A 19,384-nucleotide genomic window follows, 5' to 3' on the forward strand; every position below is an offset into this window, starting at 1 on the left:
CACTTGTAGAAAAATTTATTGCACGTAAATTGTTCAATACCATAATTAGGGCCCTTAATATTTGGGACAAAATTAAGACAATCATTGTTAATAATCACATTCTGTACATGAGTACACAAAAGTTGAACTACTCACACGGATCAATACATCCTCATAACAACCGCTTTATTATGCCTAATAACCGTTAGCGTTGAAGCTATCATATTTACGGACAGACCGGTGTTCTTGCATTTCAAACTGGATCTCAGAAAACTGGCTCCCCAGGAATATGTTTTGAAAGATTTCATGCACGTGCAGTTTTCAAACAGACAAAAGTGTCTAAGTACATATTAAAAAAAAATGTTGTCTCAGAATGGATCCCATCTACACAATGTCAGGGTTTTGTGAATTGTGTGGAGTTCCGTAATCACAAAACCTTGACATTGTGTAGATGGAAATGAGTGAATTCCCATTCGATATCTTTTTCGGGGGGGGGGGGGGGGGGGGGGTGGCTAGGTTGGTTGTGCACCAAAACATACATGTTTTCACTCTGTATTATCCATAAAACCTTTACCAATTTTCTTTTCCACAGAGTTCTCAAATGATAAATTGAAACTTTAAAAAACAAGTTTTAAATCCCTTTCATTTGATATTTTGTTTGAATTTATTCTATTAAAAAAGAGATAAGATGGAGGTCGATGAGGAAAGTATGCCAAATAAAAAATTTCAAAATTATTGCAAAACTTAAAATATCTGGACATTTGTTCATGTTTATTTACTTTTTCTTATAGAATATTAGATCTACATCTGTTGGATTTTAAAAAGCAAAAAAAAAAACGTTTTTTATTCCTAGCCAGTGTAAAAAATTAATTATGTTATTTAGATAGAACTGTAACATTATAATTTCATAATCTTTATATGAACAGTTGATGTATAATATATGTAATACTACAATGTTGTATGCATAGATAAAAAAAAACTGTTTTTATTTCTAGCCAGTGTAAAACATTATAAATTATATCATTTAGATAGAATCATATCATTAAAACTTCATAATTTCTATAAGAACAGTAGATGTATAGTTTATGTAGTACTACACAGTTGTATGCATAGACAGAATATTTAGATTTTAAATGCAGTTGGAGATTAAAGTGTTAGACACTCATAATGTACACAGACCCACTTACCTAATGCAATGCAATATTATAAACACAAGATTTAGAATAGTTTTGTGTTCTCTATTACTAATATAATATTATACATTTTCAATGTACGATATTGGGTCTAATGTGTAGTCAACGATGACGTCATCGAGTGCAATAGCTTAATCTGAGCACTTAAAATACGGGCGTAGTTAAAAAGGGATGCAGCTATTAGTATATGGAGGCAAAGAGGCGACATATTTAGAAGATTATTCAACAACCAAAAGAAAACAATTTTTGTTGTTGTCTTCTCAAATCACTCTTTGAACACCAGTAGGAAATGAACTAGGTATGATTTAAGAGTTCCATGAATTAAATATAAAATCAACAAAATGCGATGGTCAATATACTAGCAATAAACCCGAATTGCAGTAACACCGTAAACGTTTATATATATAACAGTCAGGCGTCATGATCATGACGCAATTTCAGACTGAAGTCAAAATTTCCGTCAGTCATAAAATGATTGTTTATCATTATTATGACGATCAAAATTTGTAACTGTAAATTTTGTATCAAGACCCTTGTCATTGCATTTCAATTTTTTCAGTCATTTCAATCAAGAGACATTAAGACAGTTTACAATTTTTGACTTAAGTCTAAGTTTGCTTCATGATCCTGGAAACGAAGGTTCAAATGCCTGAAGCCTTTGAGTATTAAATGGACATACTCTAAAACTTTCAGTGCATTTACAACAACACTGTAACAGAGGACTAATAATAGGACTAATAATTTAGCTACAGACAGCATAAACTATTTGGCAAGTATAAAAGAAGTACATGTATATATATTATTTTTGTAAGAAAAAAAATAAATACAAAAAATATTTGCATGCAGTGTAGTCTCCCGTCATTTTGGTATCGGGGAAAGCAGACAGGCAATTCATGTAATACATATAAAAAATAAATAATAAAAATGTAATAAAAATATATGCAGAGATCTTGTTAGACAATTCATAAACTGCTGTAATAAATATCATCTTCTGAGCTATAAATGCTGTTTATATCACTAACAAGCGAATAATAATTATTAAAGAAATTTAATACAATGGTGTAACATTTCTTTCGCGTATTCAACTTTAAGGAAAAATCCTCATTTGATCTACAATTGTTTTTCTGAGAAACTTTATGTGAGGATTTCCATATTAAAAACTGCCCTTCGTTAAATTATACAATTCACCATCTAGAGAATGTATAGAAATTTGTCACTAAACTAATCATCATTATGATTGCAAACATTTTATGTAACGAATTTTGAATAAAAAACAATGAACAATTGCTTGAAAAAATATTTCACTTCACAAACTTTAGATGTATTGACACGTTTACGTTTATCAATCCACTAGATAGTTAAGTTAAAACCATATATATTATTTTTACAAATAAAACAAGTTTTCTAAAATACCCAAGAAATTCTAATATCTTAAACTATACATGTCGTCACCTAACCTCAATGAATCTATTGTGAGTAACATTATATGCATACATAAAATCTTGTAGAGTTTTAAAATCATGTATTGCTATAAGACACTTCACTTTTTCGCGCGCTGTAAGAGACCTGCTAACATCTAAAGTATTAATATTGGACGGAAAAATGTCTAATTTCTGGGAGACGATACCAAAATAGACATCGTCAAAAGGTAGGGGTGGAATGTACGGAATGATCTTCTGAAACTCTCGAACAGTTCGACTATTCATCAACACATATCCCCCGGCTATATAGGGAGGGAAACAGTCAAACGAATAGTTGCTGGGAGAAATATACCACTTAGATTCAATGACTCTATCTGGGATCGGCTCGCGTATAAGATATCCAGCGTACAGATTGAACCTATCACTTTGTTTCTTGTCCTCAAGAAAGCCAAGAACATTTTGAAAGTTAATGTACATATCGTCGTCCACAATCTGAATAAATTTTGCATGTTTGCAGAAGGTGGTCACCCAGTTAAGCGCTGACGTTACCTTGACAGTGTTGTTGTAATAGTTTTCGTGGAAATCTTGTTGAACAATATCTCCGTGCACTCTATTTTCATATTCTACCATAAACTGGTTATCTACGTCGTATCCTAAAAGAAATAATAATTTAAGTCTCTTTTTCCGAGCGTCGATACCCCATGTTTGACGTATGAAATGCCTCTGTTTGAAATTTCCCGCTGCAGATTTGACAAGAGTGATGACGTAGACTTCCGGGATGTCAGCACAAGTGGATGACGCGTTCGTTATGTATTTATAAGGATGTGGATTAACAACTGTGTCGTTCAAGGGATATCCATACTCTTCATGACATTTGTAGACAAATTGATGAACGTGTAATAAACTTCCCCATACATGAATAGCCAAAAGTAATAGGGCTGAGATTAGGATGGTCAGAAAAAGAGCTCTTTTGGGACTTCTGAAGTATATAGACAACACGCTTTTGATTCCGGGTCTATTCCACGTGCTGAAAGGGAAAAATGAAACTTATTTACAAATCATTTCATTTCAATCACACAAACTTTTAAAAAAGCCTGATATTGAAATATTATCTTCATTGAGTAATTCAATGGCGAAAAGATCTGGGATTTTACAACGATCGTTCTTTTAGAGAAGTCGCTTAAAACTCGATTTGAAGACTTGTTACAAGGAATCATTCTTTGAGTATTATGGGGTGATAATTTCGGTCGGGCGCGGTAAAATCCAGTAAAGCCCGAAGGCCTCTATGATAGATTTGACCACGCTCCGACCGAAATTTTTACCTCATAATATTCAAAGAATGATTCCTTATTACTTATATTTATATTATTTCCAATTTGTACACTTTAAAACAACACTATTTTAAAACCACTATTTTTATGTAGCAAACGTATGTATTACTACGCGGCGCAGCCAATACCGTTCTTCGGTTAGGCTATCAGAACCACGCCCATTTTGTATCACTCATGTTTTTTGAAGTTATTCGGTTTTAGGGTTCAAAATTGATTCGTAATGTTATCACAGACAAAGACAATTGGAAATATAAATATATGCTTGTAAAAGAAGAAGCATCGGACTTAACTTGTTTAAAGGATGTATAGTTCCATAACATTTGCTGTGTCCCGTTTTACAAAATGGGTTATAGGTGATATAAAAACTCCTTCCGTAACACGTGTCTGTATCGGTCAATAACATGATCATTCATTTTTCCATAAAAGGGAAAAAGTCTAATTTGATTTTGTATTTCATTCATAATCTAATTTTTATGCCAACAATAATAATTTTTATTACCTAATCAAAGGGATTTTATTGTTTTATTACAAATTAAATATTTGCGTCTATTTTGAACTGCCGGTCAATAGACTGTGATCTATTAGACCGCCGGTCAATAGATTTCGATCTATTGGACCGCCGGTCAATAGACTGCGATCTATTGGACCGGCAACGTATTTCAGACGCGGGTATGTTAATGTTACATCCTTTCGATAGTTCTCAGGGAATGTATATTCCTTTACATAGACGCTGTTTTTAGTACTTGGTGAAACCAAATACAATGTTATCAAAATGGAGTATCAAATAATCAACAGGTTTAAAGCTTTACATGAGGTAAAAGACTAATTAAAATCTATGGGTTGAAGACTCCCCCTTCTTTAAATAAACTAATATTAAATTGAGATGTTGTAATGCATGCAACAGGCTTTGTGCATGTAAAAGATGAAAAAAAATCTGAGTATATTGAATAATGGCACGAAAACCATCTGCAATATGCAAATTGTAAACCCCGAAAAACTAAAAAAGGAATTAGGTAATAAAACAATTATTTATTTTATTGGCCTCGGGCAATAGATCATACTGAGCTGTTCCCTGCACCTCGGGAAAAATATTCTGGTCTATTGACTGCTCAAGCATTAAATAATTGTATACTATTATTTGTATATGCTTTTTTTGTACTTATTGATAAACAACTTTTGTTGCCAATAATTTTTAAACGTATACAGATCTCTGCAAGTATAGTTAAGTTACTTTATACCTATAATTTGTTTCTACACATATATGTATTTCAAATCTGCATTTGTGAAGAGTGTTTGTTAGCAGTGCTCCTATTCAACGACTTGAACTGTATTGCAGAAGACATATATCACCCAAAATAGGTATTCAACGCACGTCATAAATTTTCAAACAAACATAGACAAAAAATTCATCTTAATTATTGTAAAACATACTTAATGTTAAAGGGGCACATCTAATGCAGTTATTTATTGTGAATTGGGCAGAATGCCTCTGCAATGTATCAGAAAAATACGTATTTTCAGATACTGGATGAAACTTTTATCATCAAAAATTGCATTTTGAATTCATGTTATGTTATGTTAATATGTATAATGGAACTTTAGGTAAAATCAAATGTAAAAACTGGGCTGCGGAGATTAAGAACATGTCAACAAGTATTGGGCTAATAGACTTATGGGAAAATCAACGTTTTGAAAAGCCAGAAATTATTTTAACAATCGCCAAGCAACGTATTTTTGATAATTTTAAACAGTCTCTACTAGCTGACATAAATGCCTCTTCCAAATGTACAATCTATAAATATTTAGTTGATCATTGTACCTTGCAGTCATATCCAACAAAAGAAATTCCTTTACAATATTAGAAACTTATCTGTAAATTAAGGTCTTACCATCGAAACTGGCAGATATAACAATGTTCCATTACAAAGACGTTTATGTCTTCTATGTACTTTAGATATAGAATATGAATATCATTTTTATTGAAATGTCCCTATTACGGGAAAATTCCTTATGAAGTTTTATTATATTAAACCCTCTGTCTTTAAATTAATTCTATTATCGTTAACACAAAATGTAAAGGATTTGTGCAATTTAGGTAAATATATTAAGAATGCTTTTGTTATCAGAAAACTTCGTTTATAAACTTGCCTTTTTCAAGTGACCAGTATATGTATTGTAACATTTGTATATTAATTGTATATGTCTATGAGCTGTACAGCTGTTGACTAATAAACAATGCTACAGTAAGAGGCAGGTCATTAAGATAATTTCATTATACGTGGAATTACTAATATTCAGTAGGAGTATATGTACATAATTTGTACATAATTATGAAGAATAACAATACTTGTATACAGATAAAGGAAATTTCTTTGTTACACATTTGAGTCATTTCTCAACGCAAGCTCTAGGGCTTTAAATGTAATCCTCTGTAAATTGCGCAATTCTTTGATAATATCGACATTTAATAAGTTAAATGCATATTTTTTTTAAATAGACCAACAATAAGCTTTTTATCATAGAAAATATTAGTAATGCACCGTGCAAACAATTTAATACAACGTGCATTATAAAGAAATTTAATAAATTTGCCTTGGTATAGTTCATCACATTGAAATACAATTTCAGATGTACCATTAACCAGTCAAGATTTTCATTGCATGTTATTTCAAATCAAAGTTTGATTAATTTTGCCAATGATATCCTCATCTTCTCCCTCTTGAAATAGAGTGGATGCTCATGGACAGGGATGTTGTTTTAAACAAATGAAGGGTAACCAAGAAGAGTATGCTTATAATTCAAAGTTTCAAAACCTTAACACGGTCCATACATATGGGGGTTTGATGGGCTGAATTGTGTACTTAATACACGGAAAAAAAATCTACTCTTGGTGCAAGGTAATAATCCCTACAAAAAAATTCCTTTTGATCAGTGTCAAACTTTGATGTCATATTTAATTCCAGGTGCCTGGTGCTCGAGAATGTATAGTGCGATGACAAACATTCCGTTCAATGCGCCAAACCTATTGAAAAAGGGAGATTCGGGAAGGAAAACTAGATCTCAATTGGAAGATTACGTCCAATACAAAACGTCAAAACCAGATGCCAAATAAAATGGCGCATTCTGTGGACCAAATGCGTTAAGTTTATCGGGTTTTGGATGCCATTTTGATTGGTGATTTCCTCTTATAGATCAACTGCGAGTGTCAACATGTACTTGGTATTATTATTTGTTTTACAGAATAAAATGTTTATAAGATTCTTTGACGGTCTGTGGAAAAATTTAGAAAGTACACAAGGCATGAAATTGTCGTTACCTTTCCTTACTTTTATTTTGTGTGTGCTTCCACTTTCTTTTCATTTGGAATTCACAAAGATTTATCAACAAAAAATATTAATTCAAAATTTAACTTTGTGTCATAGAATATCAAATGTGGGGGAAATCTAAAGCATGAGAAATCTTTCAATACCTGGTTTATCGATGTCCATATCTTTACTTTATTTATTTACATGTATTTAAGGTATCCGATCCATAATAGCCTCAGATTCAATGAATCTGGGTGCATAACAGATTTGTATGGGCTTAATGCTTAGTATACTTGGGTATAATTTCCCTATTTTAGTATCAATATGTAAGTGTGGAATGTGTCCTAATCAATGACCTTTTTCTTTTTTTGAAGAGGTGTCCCCCTTTGTTTTTATTCTATAAAAATTAATTCTAAAAAAATCTACACGGTATAAAATTTATTTTCAATAGTTTTGTATTCTTAAAGGGACTTGGACATAATTTGAGATAAAAAAAATTATTTTTATTTTTTATGTCCAAAATGGTTTACTGGTGCATTTTAAATGATTGATTAAATATTGAATGTTAAAATTAAGTTACAAACGAGATACAGAGGTAAGAATTGATTGTTATGTAAAAAAAGCTCAAGTCTTATAGCTGTTAACAAAAAATGTAATGTAGAGAATTACCATTTCTTAGACAAAATGACATGTAAAAACAATTTAAACTAATTCAATATCTTCATAAATACTATTATCAACAAAAGAAATATACATTTGATTGAAACTTACACCAATACAACACATATGTAAAAAATGACAATATTCGAGCTTTGTTTACAGAACAAAGAATTATGACCCCTGTATCTTGCTTATAACTTGGTATTTGGCTTTCAATTTTTACGTAGCATTATAAACTTTTATATTTATCAGTATAAACATTGAAAATGGAAAAATAAATTTTGAAAAAGTCCCTTTAATGATAAAATACATCTTTCCACTAAAGCAATTTTCGATATTCCTAGTAATTACTTTTTTATCTTAAAAAAATGTGCTTGTCTCCATAGACCTTAATCCAGTCTTCATTAATTAATTACTGCTTAGTGAACATTACCATCGGTTAATCTTTTTATACTCTTAAATGCTTTAAATAAAAATCAAAGTATTAAATACATGATGGATATTTAAGGTTAGAAAAATTTGATCCTAATATGGATCGGATAGCTTACCTTGTTATCATTTTTTATGCATGTAGTGCACCTATATTTATCTATGTTCATTTTGAATTGCATTTGTCTCTACACTATGCTTGATGTCAATTTGTGAAAATAAATTCATTATTGTCATTCCATCTACATAAACACAAATGCACGATGATGACAACAACCATGACACAATCAATGATTGTATTAATACAATTTACGATGAAATTGGACATGCTAAAGTCAGTGATGATAATCGTGATGAAGCTATTGTGATGACAGTGATAATAATGTCACTGATGGGAGTCTTTTGAATTACCTTTTATGCCAGAGACTAGACGTGTACAGTTCCATACTCCCTACAGTCCATGCAGCTCGGTCCGAAAATTTCCCAGCGTTCGTCAACATGGACATTCACGGACAGACCTTGGACATGTCCGTCTTGATTCCACCCCAACTGTAGTTCTGTATGGAGAGAAAAACCAAAACATTTAACCTGATTACGAGAAATATGTCAATTTACAGGTTGATCTAGTCGGAAGGGGCTTGTAGTTGTAGCCTAAACTTAATACAAACAGTGGAAGTGTAGACAAGACGTTTTTTAAACTAGCATCGTGACTGGGTAGACCAACTGTTGGTTTAACTTAACTTTTCAGTACTTAATAAAGGTTTTATGTAAATATTTATCTACATTTATTCAAAACACGAGGTGTTTTAAGAAACATACATGAAGGGTTGTCGGCATGTAAACCTCTGACTTCTAATTAAAATTTTTCGGTCAAGTATATATCAATTTGTCCTCATTGTGTCTTACCGCTCTCTCTCTCTCTCTCTCTCTCTCTCTCTCTCTCTCTCCACTGGCGTCGGAAGCAAATTGAAAGTGGGGGGGGGGGGGGGGGGGGCTAGACTGATCCTCAGAAATATTGAGAGAAAAAACCTATAATTCCCAAAATCATGAAAATCCTTATCCGTGGGGGGGGGGGGGGGGGGGGGGGGGGGGGGGAGTAATCCTATACATCCAAAAAAATCTTTCCGGCCATAACATTTTTTTCCCAAATCATGAAAATCCTAATCCGGGGGGGGGGGGGGGGGGGGCTTTGACTCCAACTTCTCAATCTTTCAAACGTACAATATGGAACAATTACGTTTCATGCGAAAAAAAAGTGGGGGGCTGAACCCTCTATTCTGCTATGTGCCTAATGGTTCGGTCTAACTTAGCAAAAACAGTGGGGCCTCACTGTAACCATTACAGCAATGTTTAACAGAACAATCTGGGTGTTTTTTTTGGTATATATATATATTCTTTATGTCAATAGGATTTACTTCATAATTCTTGAATTTGACTGATAAATTGTTGAGTGTTGACTTTCATTTAAACGGCACGAAGTTTTCCTCAAATTCATGTCAATACAAGCTTCATTATGGTATATGTACTGAAATCTCAAGTAGAAGAAATAAAAGGAACTCTTTAGTAAGAGGAGACCTGATAAGGACCCACAGTCACCCGCTAATGGGTAAACATAGTTTAAATGTCTTCGAATGCTATCCATGTGAAAGTCTCATTTAACGTCAAGCTCGAATGACATAGATATTATTTGACTGCTAAAAAAAATTTATTTTTCATTTATCTCTAGCTCCGATTAAAGAATGTCATATGATAATTTTTCTCCACATTTCCCATTAAACTAAATCATTCTTTAATTTTTTATGTGGTGCCTTTAAATGCGCTCAGACAGCCATCTGAAGATAATTGCTAGGCAGTTTATAAATATTTTTCTGCATCAAAACGCTTTGTATCATAGCAATTTTATCACAAATTATATACCGTCTATCTTTTTTTGAAACCTTAAAAGAGAGAGAGAGAGAGAGAGAGAGAGAGAGAGAGAGAGAGAGAGAGAAGAGAGAGAGAGAGAGAGAGAGAGATTATAACTTAACAAATTATCAGACTCTTAATCCTTTTTTTAAACACCTTACCTTCAGTCAGTCAAAAGATGTTTATTAATTAAAAGTACATTGGACATGTATCATCTAATTAAATTCTTTTGTCTTTTCACGCCCTTATAGTTACCATAGTTACGTATGTACACTATTTTATGAATGTATACCTTCTGTCCAGGTAATGGACATCTGCGACCTTTTATTAGTTATCTTAAAATAATAATGGACTCTACCTAAAGACGTATGAATTTTAAGTATATTATCATAAAATCCTGATCTACTGAAAATTAAACAAAGCACGAGGTAAAAATTCTTTGTTAGACGACATGCTAATAACATATTGAAAAAATTCTCCGGTCTTCAATTGAAACTGTTTCCAGTTTGTCCAAGATAAATGTTGATATTTACATATTTCTCCGTCAAAAAGTTTCCCTATGAAACCGAAGAATAGGAAGAGGACCATGTTTATAAAAATCTCATTTAAATTGACACTGGAGGAGGGATGTTCATTAACTTTTTGAACGCATGCTTGTTTCAATTTAAAAAAAAACTATTTTATAAACAAGAGTTCCAAGAGCGGTTACATAACATGACAGTAATTGGTATTTTAAAACGAAACATGGTTATTGATTAATCAATAAAGTACACAGTACTATTTTTAACCCTAGAGTACGTCAATCAATGTCACGCAAAACAATTTGCATCCGGCAACACAGACGACGTTACATAACAAATATTTATTTTTGAAGATAATTCGATTAGGGTAGAGTAGACTGTTATCTTTTTTCTACTTCAACAAAATGGCTTCTGACAGTAAATTTTGAATTCTTTCAAGTATTATATGATAACTCTTTAGAAATTAAAAGAAGAAAAGAAAAATAATATATATCATCCATTCATATCTTGTGATAAAAAAAAGAATTACATTGAAGCAATTCATATGAAACCTTCAACATTCTTCTTGAACAGACATATCGGGCGCCAGGCTTTCATTGCAGAATGCACGATTTGCAAACACGTGTAGTAGTTTTATATATTCATTAATCAGTAAAAATAAAGTTGGTATGTGCGCTAAGCTAGGCTTAAAAAGGGGTTCCAAGATAGAATACCAGGTTTTGGCAAAGAGAGAGAGAGAGAGAGAGAGAGAGAGAGAGAGAGAGAGAGAGAGAGAGAGAGTCTTATTCGCCATAACAAACTACGAATTGCATAACATAAACGGCGTCTTGAAACATTCCGAGCATACCTTGATACCACGATTAAAGCTGTAGGCCCACACAGCACAGAATGCCATGTAGCATTATTACAAGCATGTTACATCCTTCTCAATCCGATCGGAGGTGTTATAACATCAGGACGCTTGTGTACGTAATCAACTGTACTCGTACAAAGTGAAAGCAAAAGGAGTTGGTCCTTGTGCAAGTGGAGGTGGGGTGGGGGGGGGGGGGGAGTTTGGTCAATATCAATGATCGATTGTGCACAAACTACTAATATACTAATATAAAAATCCCCAAAGTATACCGAATATTCCCATTACCACGTAGAACTGAAAATCCTATGCAGAAACACTAATGATGAATGTACAAAGAACATGCTATCGACAGATTATATATTGGATAATGCTACTGCTGTCAACATGGTCAAAGGCATATACAAGGAGAATGACGAAAAAAAACTAGGGTCGTAAATTGTGATGAATATATATGGTAATTAATTATACATAGACATATTAAATCCACAGGCTAGTAAAAAAAATGACATATCATTCTTGTTTTCAAATTATTTTGTTCAATAACAGCCTTCGGAAAGCGCTAGACCAGACAACAAATCCTCGACAAAGCGATAATTAATGGCTGTGGTTGCCGAGAAATCAACATTGCTTTAGGTGTGCACGCCTTAGCTGGAAAGCTTAATTACCGTCTTTAGAGGAATTTCCTTCCTTCTAGTTTTTAGTCTCCATTCATTTGCACATCGACCATATGCCGTCGCCATGCATACATTCAACTCACCTTGTATACAAAGCAACAAATTTTAAACTACACAACTCAACAACCAAACAACTTACAAGGAATCACACACACACACACACACACTGTGTCCGTTGTCTAAGTTATCACACATGTTGCCTTCCATCGATTTCCCTCCATACAGTACAATGTACCTCCGAACCATATATATTACACAGTGTATCGCATTCAGTTCAAGGGTTGCAATAAGGCAACGCTTCACTAAAAATGAATGCTTTGCTTTTTTGCCAGATGATAGCATGCCACCTGATAGCATGGTTTGTCATCTGTATTCATGGTTTAAGCATGAACAAGAAGGGATACGGTTTGAGGTAAATAAAAAATATACAAACATGGTGATATCGTGCCAAAAATTTTGACCATGTTAAACAAACTAAACGTTGATTTCTTCAATATTCAATTTTTTACTGGCTCATACATTAATTACCATATTTACGAGATGAGCGGTTTTTCAAAATCACTGAATGGGTTTCACAAATCAATGAATCGCCGATACGTTTTGAATCATCGTCTAGCATTAACTGCAACAATATCAACATATCGAAGAAAAATATTAAAAAAAGAAAATAAAATTTGGAGGATGTAATAACCAGGATCAAGAGTTGGCGAGATAAATGATTATCAAATGCCATTAAATGTAATCAGAATATACTGTAGCTTATCCTTACCTGACAAACGCTGTGTTAACTTTCTTGAACTACGATATTTGACGAGCACCTGTCACACTTGTAGTCCTTATATATATATACACGTTCCACACACGCGCACACACATGACTCGCGCAATGAGTGTCAACCTGAGAGACTAGTCTAATGGCCACGGCCATCGATTGAGGACATAGCTAATTCAGCTCGGGCAAAGAAGAAAAAAGGACATTTGATGAGACGCGCTCATTGATCCTGGTTTACTGCGGATTTGGCGCTTCCGTCTAGAAGATCATCCCTGGGACCTGTATTAATCTTTTTTTTTTTGGCGTTTGGGGGGGGGGGCGTTGAAGGAGGGGGAGGGTTTGTGATAGGGGTAGTAGCGATGGGATATGGCGTAGGGATGTAGCTATCACAGAGGTTAGTGTTGTTTAAGGTACAAAATCTAAGTTTATGTTATAGATTGTTCTATCCTTGAATTGCATTATATCCTGTTTGTTGCAGTTGTTAAGTAAACTTTACCAAAACATTCAAGCAAAACATCAACTACAAGGGCATGATCAATGCCCCTATCTCAAATGAAGATCCTTCCTTTCACCATGGCGTCTCCAGTTTTAGCGTAGATAATGTGCATTTAACCTGAATATTGGATTAAAATTAAATTTTCAAATCATCTCAGACAGAATCGAATTAAAGTCTGCAGAAATTGATCGATTGATGTATCCAAGTCGGAACACCTTGATGCTGCCTTTAGAATGCGTTTTCTGTTGTACAAGACTAACTGTCCATTTCTTATTTGATGTCAATATTTATCCCAAAACGCTTTTTGAGACAAAAATTACTGAATGCCAGTTCTTGTGTGGATATACTAAAATCATTATATTTCACCAAAATCTATATTGATGAATTTTTCATTTTAAAATTGCATTTAATTTGGAGGGAGGCGATGTTTGACGCTGATTCTTTGTTTGAATTCTTTGCTAAAAAGTATTTTTTTAATGTAAAAATAATTTTGTTTGAGCATTTTTTTTTAAAAGAATCACTTACAATAGACCCCCTTTCCCTGCAAAATTCAAACTCCTTAACCTTACATGGTAAAGTTACCAAAAATAGGACTCGAACCTCCTCTGGCTAACAAAATTATCCTCCGATCCCAATCACCATCATTTCCCCGAAATATTTCTGGATCCGCACATGGCGTATTCATACACAACAATACTCGGTATGAATACCAAATACAGCATTATATTCCATAGAGAGAACCGATAACTTAAATCAAAATGATTCACACAATCCAGCAACAATGAAAGGAGCAATGGGATGTTCAATAAAATCAGCCGGGTCCTATAAATTGCTCCAGGGTGAATTCGTCTTTATCATGTTTATATTGAAAAAATGTAAGTACATGTACATAAAACTCGACAAACTTGAAAGATAACATCTCGGAAAACGTCGTATTAAAAGAATAATTACCCATGGCGCAAATGTAATATTGGAAAAAGGAAACTTGTATATCTTTATAGTGAAAGATCCAATGAAAGTTCTTTGTATTTGTATTCTCATGTTGTCAATTTTGTTTTTACTACCACTCGATCGTTAAATTCAAAATTTACAATAATTACGGTACTAAACAGTAAATTACTACTAAAAGGTAAATGTAATTTGCACTTTGGGTCATCTGTACTTTTGGCAAAGACAACTTGACATGATATGTGGAAGCTTTAACGGTATATTCTGAGGACACAATAAAGGTATTCAATGAGTATTTTTAGTATTAGAAACACTGGAATGCCAATAAGGAAAAGTATTTAGGGGGGGGGGGGGTCATGTGCGGATTTTTTGGGCCGCTTCGTAAAACCAAATCTGCCTTTAAATCAATTATCCCAACTTTGCGTCGGAAATAAGCGAAAACTTGATGGTTAAAGACAACTGACAAGTATTTATATGTTAAGAACCACGTGAAAAGAGAGCAGTTTTATGTCTAATTGGATTTTAAATATATACATGTACCAGCAAATTTAACATCCCATTTTCTTTATCCTGTGGATTCTATCGTGAATATGAAACGGCAGGGGTACAGCAGCCAGGAACATTTTGTCTATAAATTTCCCAATTGATAATTCGGAAGTACACTTCAAAAAACAAATTTTTGAATCAGGCACTTTGGTAATTTCAATTATATTTTGTCTTGAAACCTCCAATTTAGTCTTGTTGAAATCCTTTTCGAAAGTAAGTGTTGTTGATGTAAGAAATATCGTGAAGCGTTTTAATTGTGTTTACAGAACTTACACAGTAAATACATTTGTTCTGTTTGACAAATACTGTTCTATCATCATGTATATGTTGTGTATACACGCTACGTATTGACCTCAAACTGTTTATCAATAACTAACCTCTAAGTTTGAATAACATATTTTGGCTCTCGGAGGATTCTTTTTTCACTAAAGATTTGAATACACAATTACTTTATCAATGCAACATGTACAAGACTTCACAAGGCATTCCACTGCGTAAATCTAGGTGGATTGTTATCCATAGTGATAACCCCCCCCCTTCCCCCCGCCTCCCATGCACCCCGACCCCATCACACACACACACACACACACACACACACACACACACTGAGGAGAGGGAGTATCTTTGTGCTCTCAACCTTTAGTATCAATTTGGAACTATAGCTCTTTAAAAAAAGGACAGCTTAAAGACGCGTTCAGGGCAGTGTTTCCTTTAAATTTTAAATTTCATAGTCTGACGTTTAAACCCAGGCAATTAAACACCAATCGACACTTTCCTGAAATAGTTGTTAACAAAAGCTACAATGATAAATAATGCCTATCTGACTTACCTCTACATCTATGTTAAAATCATTCCGCTAGCATAGTGTGGACGTATAATTATAAATCAGCAACCGCATACTGAATCATTTCCCTGTGCATACGTATGTCTACGAATACAGTCCCATGTAAATAATTGTTAAGTTAACATTCTATCGGCCCCCTTTGAAATTTAAAGTTGCCTCGTTCACTGACCAAACCCAGCCATAAAGAAGCGGGAAAGTGCCATTGCGGGGACAGTTACAACTTAATAACCTCACTCATTGCTGATAAGCTCTCTCTCTCTCTCTCTCTCTCTCTCTCTCTCTCTCTCTCTCTCTCTCTCTCTCTCTCTCTCTCTCTCTCTCTTACTGAGTGCAAACAAACGTTTCAATTGAATATTCCGAATGTGGACTTGGTAGACCGTTTACAAATAGTGATAACTATAATAGATTTTCATTCAATGTAAATTCTTCAGATAATAGAAAAGAAAGCACCATTGGAGACTCTACAGTCCACATAGACTTAGTTATCAGGTGCCCGGTCAATTGAGGTGTTGTGTCAAACAGCATTGTGACGTAGGCCTGTCTATTTTATTGCTAGCCATTTAGTCATTGCTCAATTGTACAATCATAGCAATAACATCAATGAACTCAGATTTTTTATTGTAAATTTTTAATTTTTTGGGATTCATTTCCATTGTTTTGACAATCTAATGTCACTATTTCTTCAACTAAGATCTTATTCTAAAGTGTTTTGGGTCTGCCTTTTTGCCAGCATTTCCGGTACTTGTTTAATTATAGATGCAGTCTTACATGTACCTGGATGACAATGCTTTACACAAGGAAGTAAAGTTCACACTGGGATGAATCAGGCATCTTAGCAAGGTACTTGTTAGTATTATCTGTCTTGAAAGACGACTAAATGGATGTAAAATAATACTTATTTTATTGAAAATTTGTGATACACGCTTTTGCTTTATATATAAACATCGGGGAGATTTATTGCCACAGTCTGCACGATACCGTTTTTACAACAGTAACTCTTCTATGCACAGTTTGCACGATACATTTTCTACAAGTCTTCAATGTACAGTCTGCACGATATCTTTTTTACAACTCGATGCATCGTTCAACATTAAAGGTTATGTAGCAAATAAATTCGTTTGTTCATTTCCAATCACGGGTTTACGTACACGTAATTTAGCCCGAGAAAATAGAGGCTCCTTGCTGATAAGACACGGAAAACTGATATAGGTATTTGCATTTCATTGAACAAATCCCGCGTAAAATGCTTCCCGTTCAAAAGTAGGTCTTGGACGGGTCCTATTCGACCAATGCGCTCAGCTTGATCTATGTATTTCAGCAATGAAATGTTTTCTTCTAAAAACATTTTTCAATGATCAAGTACATGTAAATGTTTCATAATTATAAAAGTTTAAATTTTAACTTAACAAGGGCTTTAAAGCCCTATTTTAAATGATTATCATAATATTGATTGAAAATTTCTAAGCTTTAGTTATTAATCATAATTTCTTAAGTGCACTGACAATCCAGCTATATGTGACATCAGTGGAATATGTTCTGTTCAAATAAACGGTTTTGTATAGCTCTGTAAACGATTCTTATTTATTTGTTTTTTACTTTCAATATGCTTGAATGTGGTTTCCTCTGTCCAAAAATAATGACTCGAATAGGATGATAAAAAAAGAGATTAAACAGTCAACTTTTCGTACTTAGCTTTCTATCCACATGCTTAAGTCCATTTAAATAAAAAAATACGATAACAAAGGAATCGGTTTGAAAATGTGTGTAATAAGAAAATTCCTACTTTAACTCCAAACCTCAATACGTTCAGTATATAGTGAAGGTTAAAACCCTCAAAACCCAAAACTAATCGCTTAAACGGGCATTGACATGATATATTGAGATACATATACCAGTATAAATAAGTTATTCACCTGGAGTTAAATTTTTACATTGTTACAAGTTTATATGGATTCAATATGTTTTTCATATGGTTTATTAGAATTGGCAAATTGCGACTAGCCATAAAAATATAGATTTCCCATATGTATATTGGATTATTTTCGCCCTGTTTTATTTTCGCCCTTCTACACTTGCAAACAATTTTAATACGCGTAGACAAAGTTATGTTTAAAGAGAGATAATATGACAATGGAATTCGAGCGGTCTTAAATTCCAATGCCACATATTAAGTCTGCTGACTTTGAGGGCAAAGGGGGGGGGGGGGGGTTAAAACAGAGACGAATATTTTCCTATATACAGTATAATTTAATTAAGTGTATATCAATTGTAATTCTGATATTGTTTACCTAGACTAAACTTGAATTAGACTGAAAAGTAATTTAAACATTCCCGTCAAACACTTTTGAAACAACTAGCGTTTGTACACTGTACACGATTTCGTTTAAAATATAATAACATTGTGTACGCAATTGTAAGAACTTGGTGGCATTAATGGCATAAACATATGATTTAAAAAATTATGCACATTTTTTATCCTTAAAATTGACAAAATTCTCCATAATATATTTCAAAAAACCACGAGAATCACAGAGAAAAATAAAATTAATTGGATCATGGTTATTCCCCTATTCTACTTCAAAGAATCTTAAGAAATGATTCATCAAATTACTTGCCTTGTTTTTGAAAAGCTTTTTTCATATAAGCGTATAAGTATTTTCTGATATTGAATAAAAACGTATTTAGTTCAGTTTGAAACTTATCCAGATATATTTTTTTTTTCATTACAGATCGATTTGATATTATATCTAATGTTTATGAAATAAAATTATGGTTTTACGGAAATATCCAATTGAGGTTGAATCAGTTGTTTCCATCCACAACGAGATTTATTCGTTTATCGTTAGTTTAATTAAATAAAAAATATTATGAATTCATATCATGATTATCTTGATAACTTATTCCAAACCGAGAAGTACTCTTTTATAAAATTGGCAATGCAATGAATTTTGAAATACTGATGAAAACAATATTGCAGTGAAATTCTTTATACCGGTATTGTTTTGATTTGTCTAGTTTCCCTTTCGATGTAACGGTGTTCAATACCATTCCAAGTTAAACGGGTCCATTTGCAAAGATCAGTCGGAATTTTAAGTAAAATTCTGGGTGCATGCAGCTGCACTTTTCCTCCATTATTGATTTCAGATATAAAGGTCGCTGCACTGTTTCTGCTTCACTGGTTTAAAGCTGCAGAACCTCGCCAGCCTAAGCACGTGTGAATTGGTTTACGGTAATGGTTCACATGTCTTTCAGTAAAAAATGACAACGAAAATGCTGATTGTTGCCAACATAAGTGGCCATTAATGAAACTTGGTAACGCCACAAATATCAAAATGAAGTATTTTGTTCTAAAAAAAATTGATTTTTTAGAATAAATACACATAAATATTAGACCAAAACAAAGATGTTTTCTGCTATATTTTCATTGGTTCAAATATGTCTGTGATTTTTCAAAGGGTGAAATTAGACGCCAAACCTAATTTGATTGGGGATTTGGGTTTCTAATTTA

The 19,384-nt window shown here is 33.3% G+C and overlaps 1 protein-coding gene and 1 long non-coding RNA gene across 7 annotated transcripts in view; one reads left to right on the top strand and one right to left on the bottom strand.

Annotated features, from left to right (window-relative positions):
* The window catches only part of LOC128184818 (beta-1,3-galactosyltransferase brn-like), a 20,884-nt gene continuing 1,500 nt past the window's right edge, over window positions 1-19,384 (bottom strand). The window contains exons 1-3 of one of the 6 annotated variants that reach the window (XM_052854428.1): window positions 15,862-16,035; window positions 8,730-8,875; window positions 1-3,620 (exon numbers count right to left, since the gene is read on the bottom strand). In XM_052854428.1, coding sequence (XP_052710388.1) covers window positions 2,621-3,620; window positions 8,730-8,824 — 1,095 coding nt within the window. In that variant the 5' untranslated portion in view covers window positions 8,825-8,875; window positions 15,862-16,035 and the 3' untranslated portion in view covers window positions 1-2,620. The other 5 variants (XM_052854437.1, XM_052854463.1, XM_052854454.1 and 2 more) reach the window with 5 other exon arrangements.
* Window positions 16,656-19,384, top strand: part of LOC128184848 (uncharacterized) — a 15,523-nt gene continuing 12,794 nt past the window's right edge. Inside the window, exon 1 of the long non-coding RNA XR_008243782.1 lies at window positions 16,656-16,716. This is a non-coding gene — a long non-coding RNA (uncharacterized LOC128184848). The remainder of the gene's footprint in view (window positions 16,717-19,384) is intronic.

This window comes from Crassostrea angulata, chromosome 1, assembly GCF_025612915.1.
Source record: "Crassostrea angulata isolate pt1a10 chromosome 1, ASM2561291v2, whole genome shotgun sequence".
Taxonomy (NCBI): Eukaryota; Metazoa; Mollusca; class Bivalvia; order Ostreida; family Ostreidae; genus Magallana; species Magallana angulata.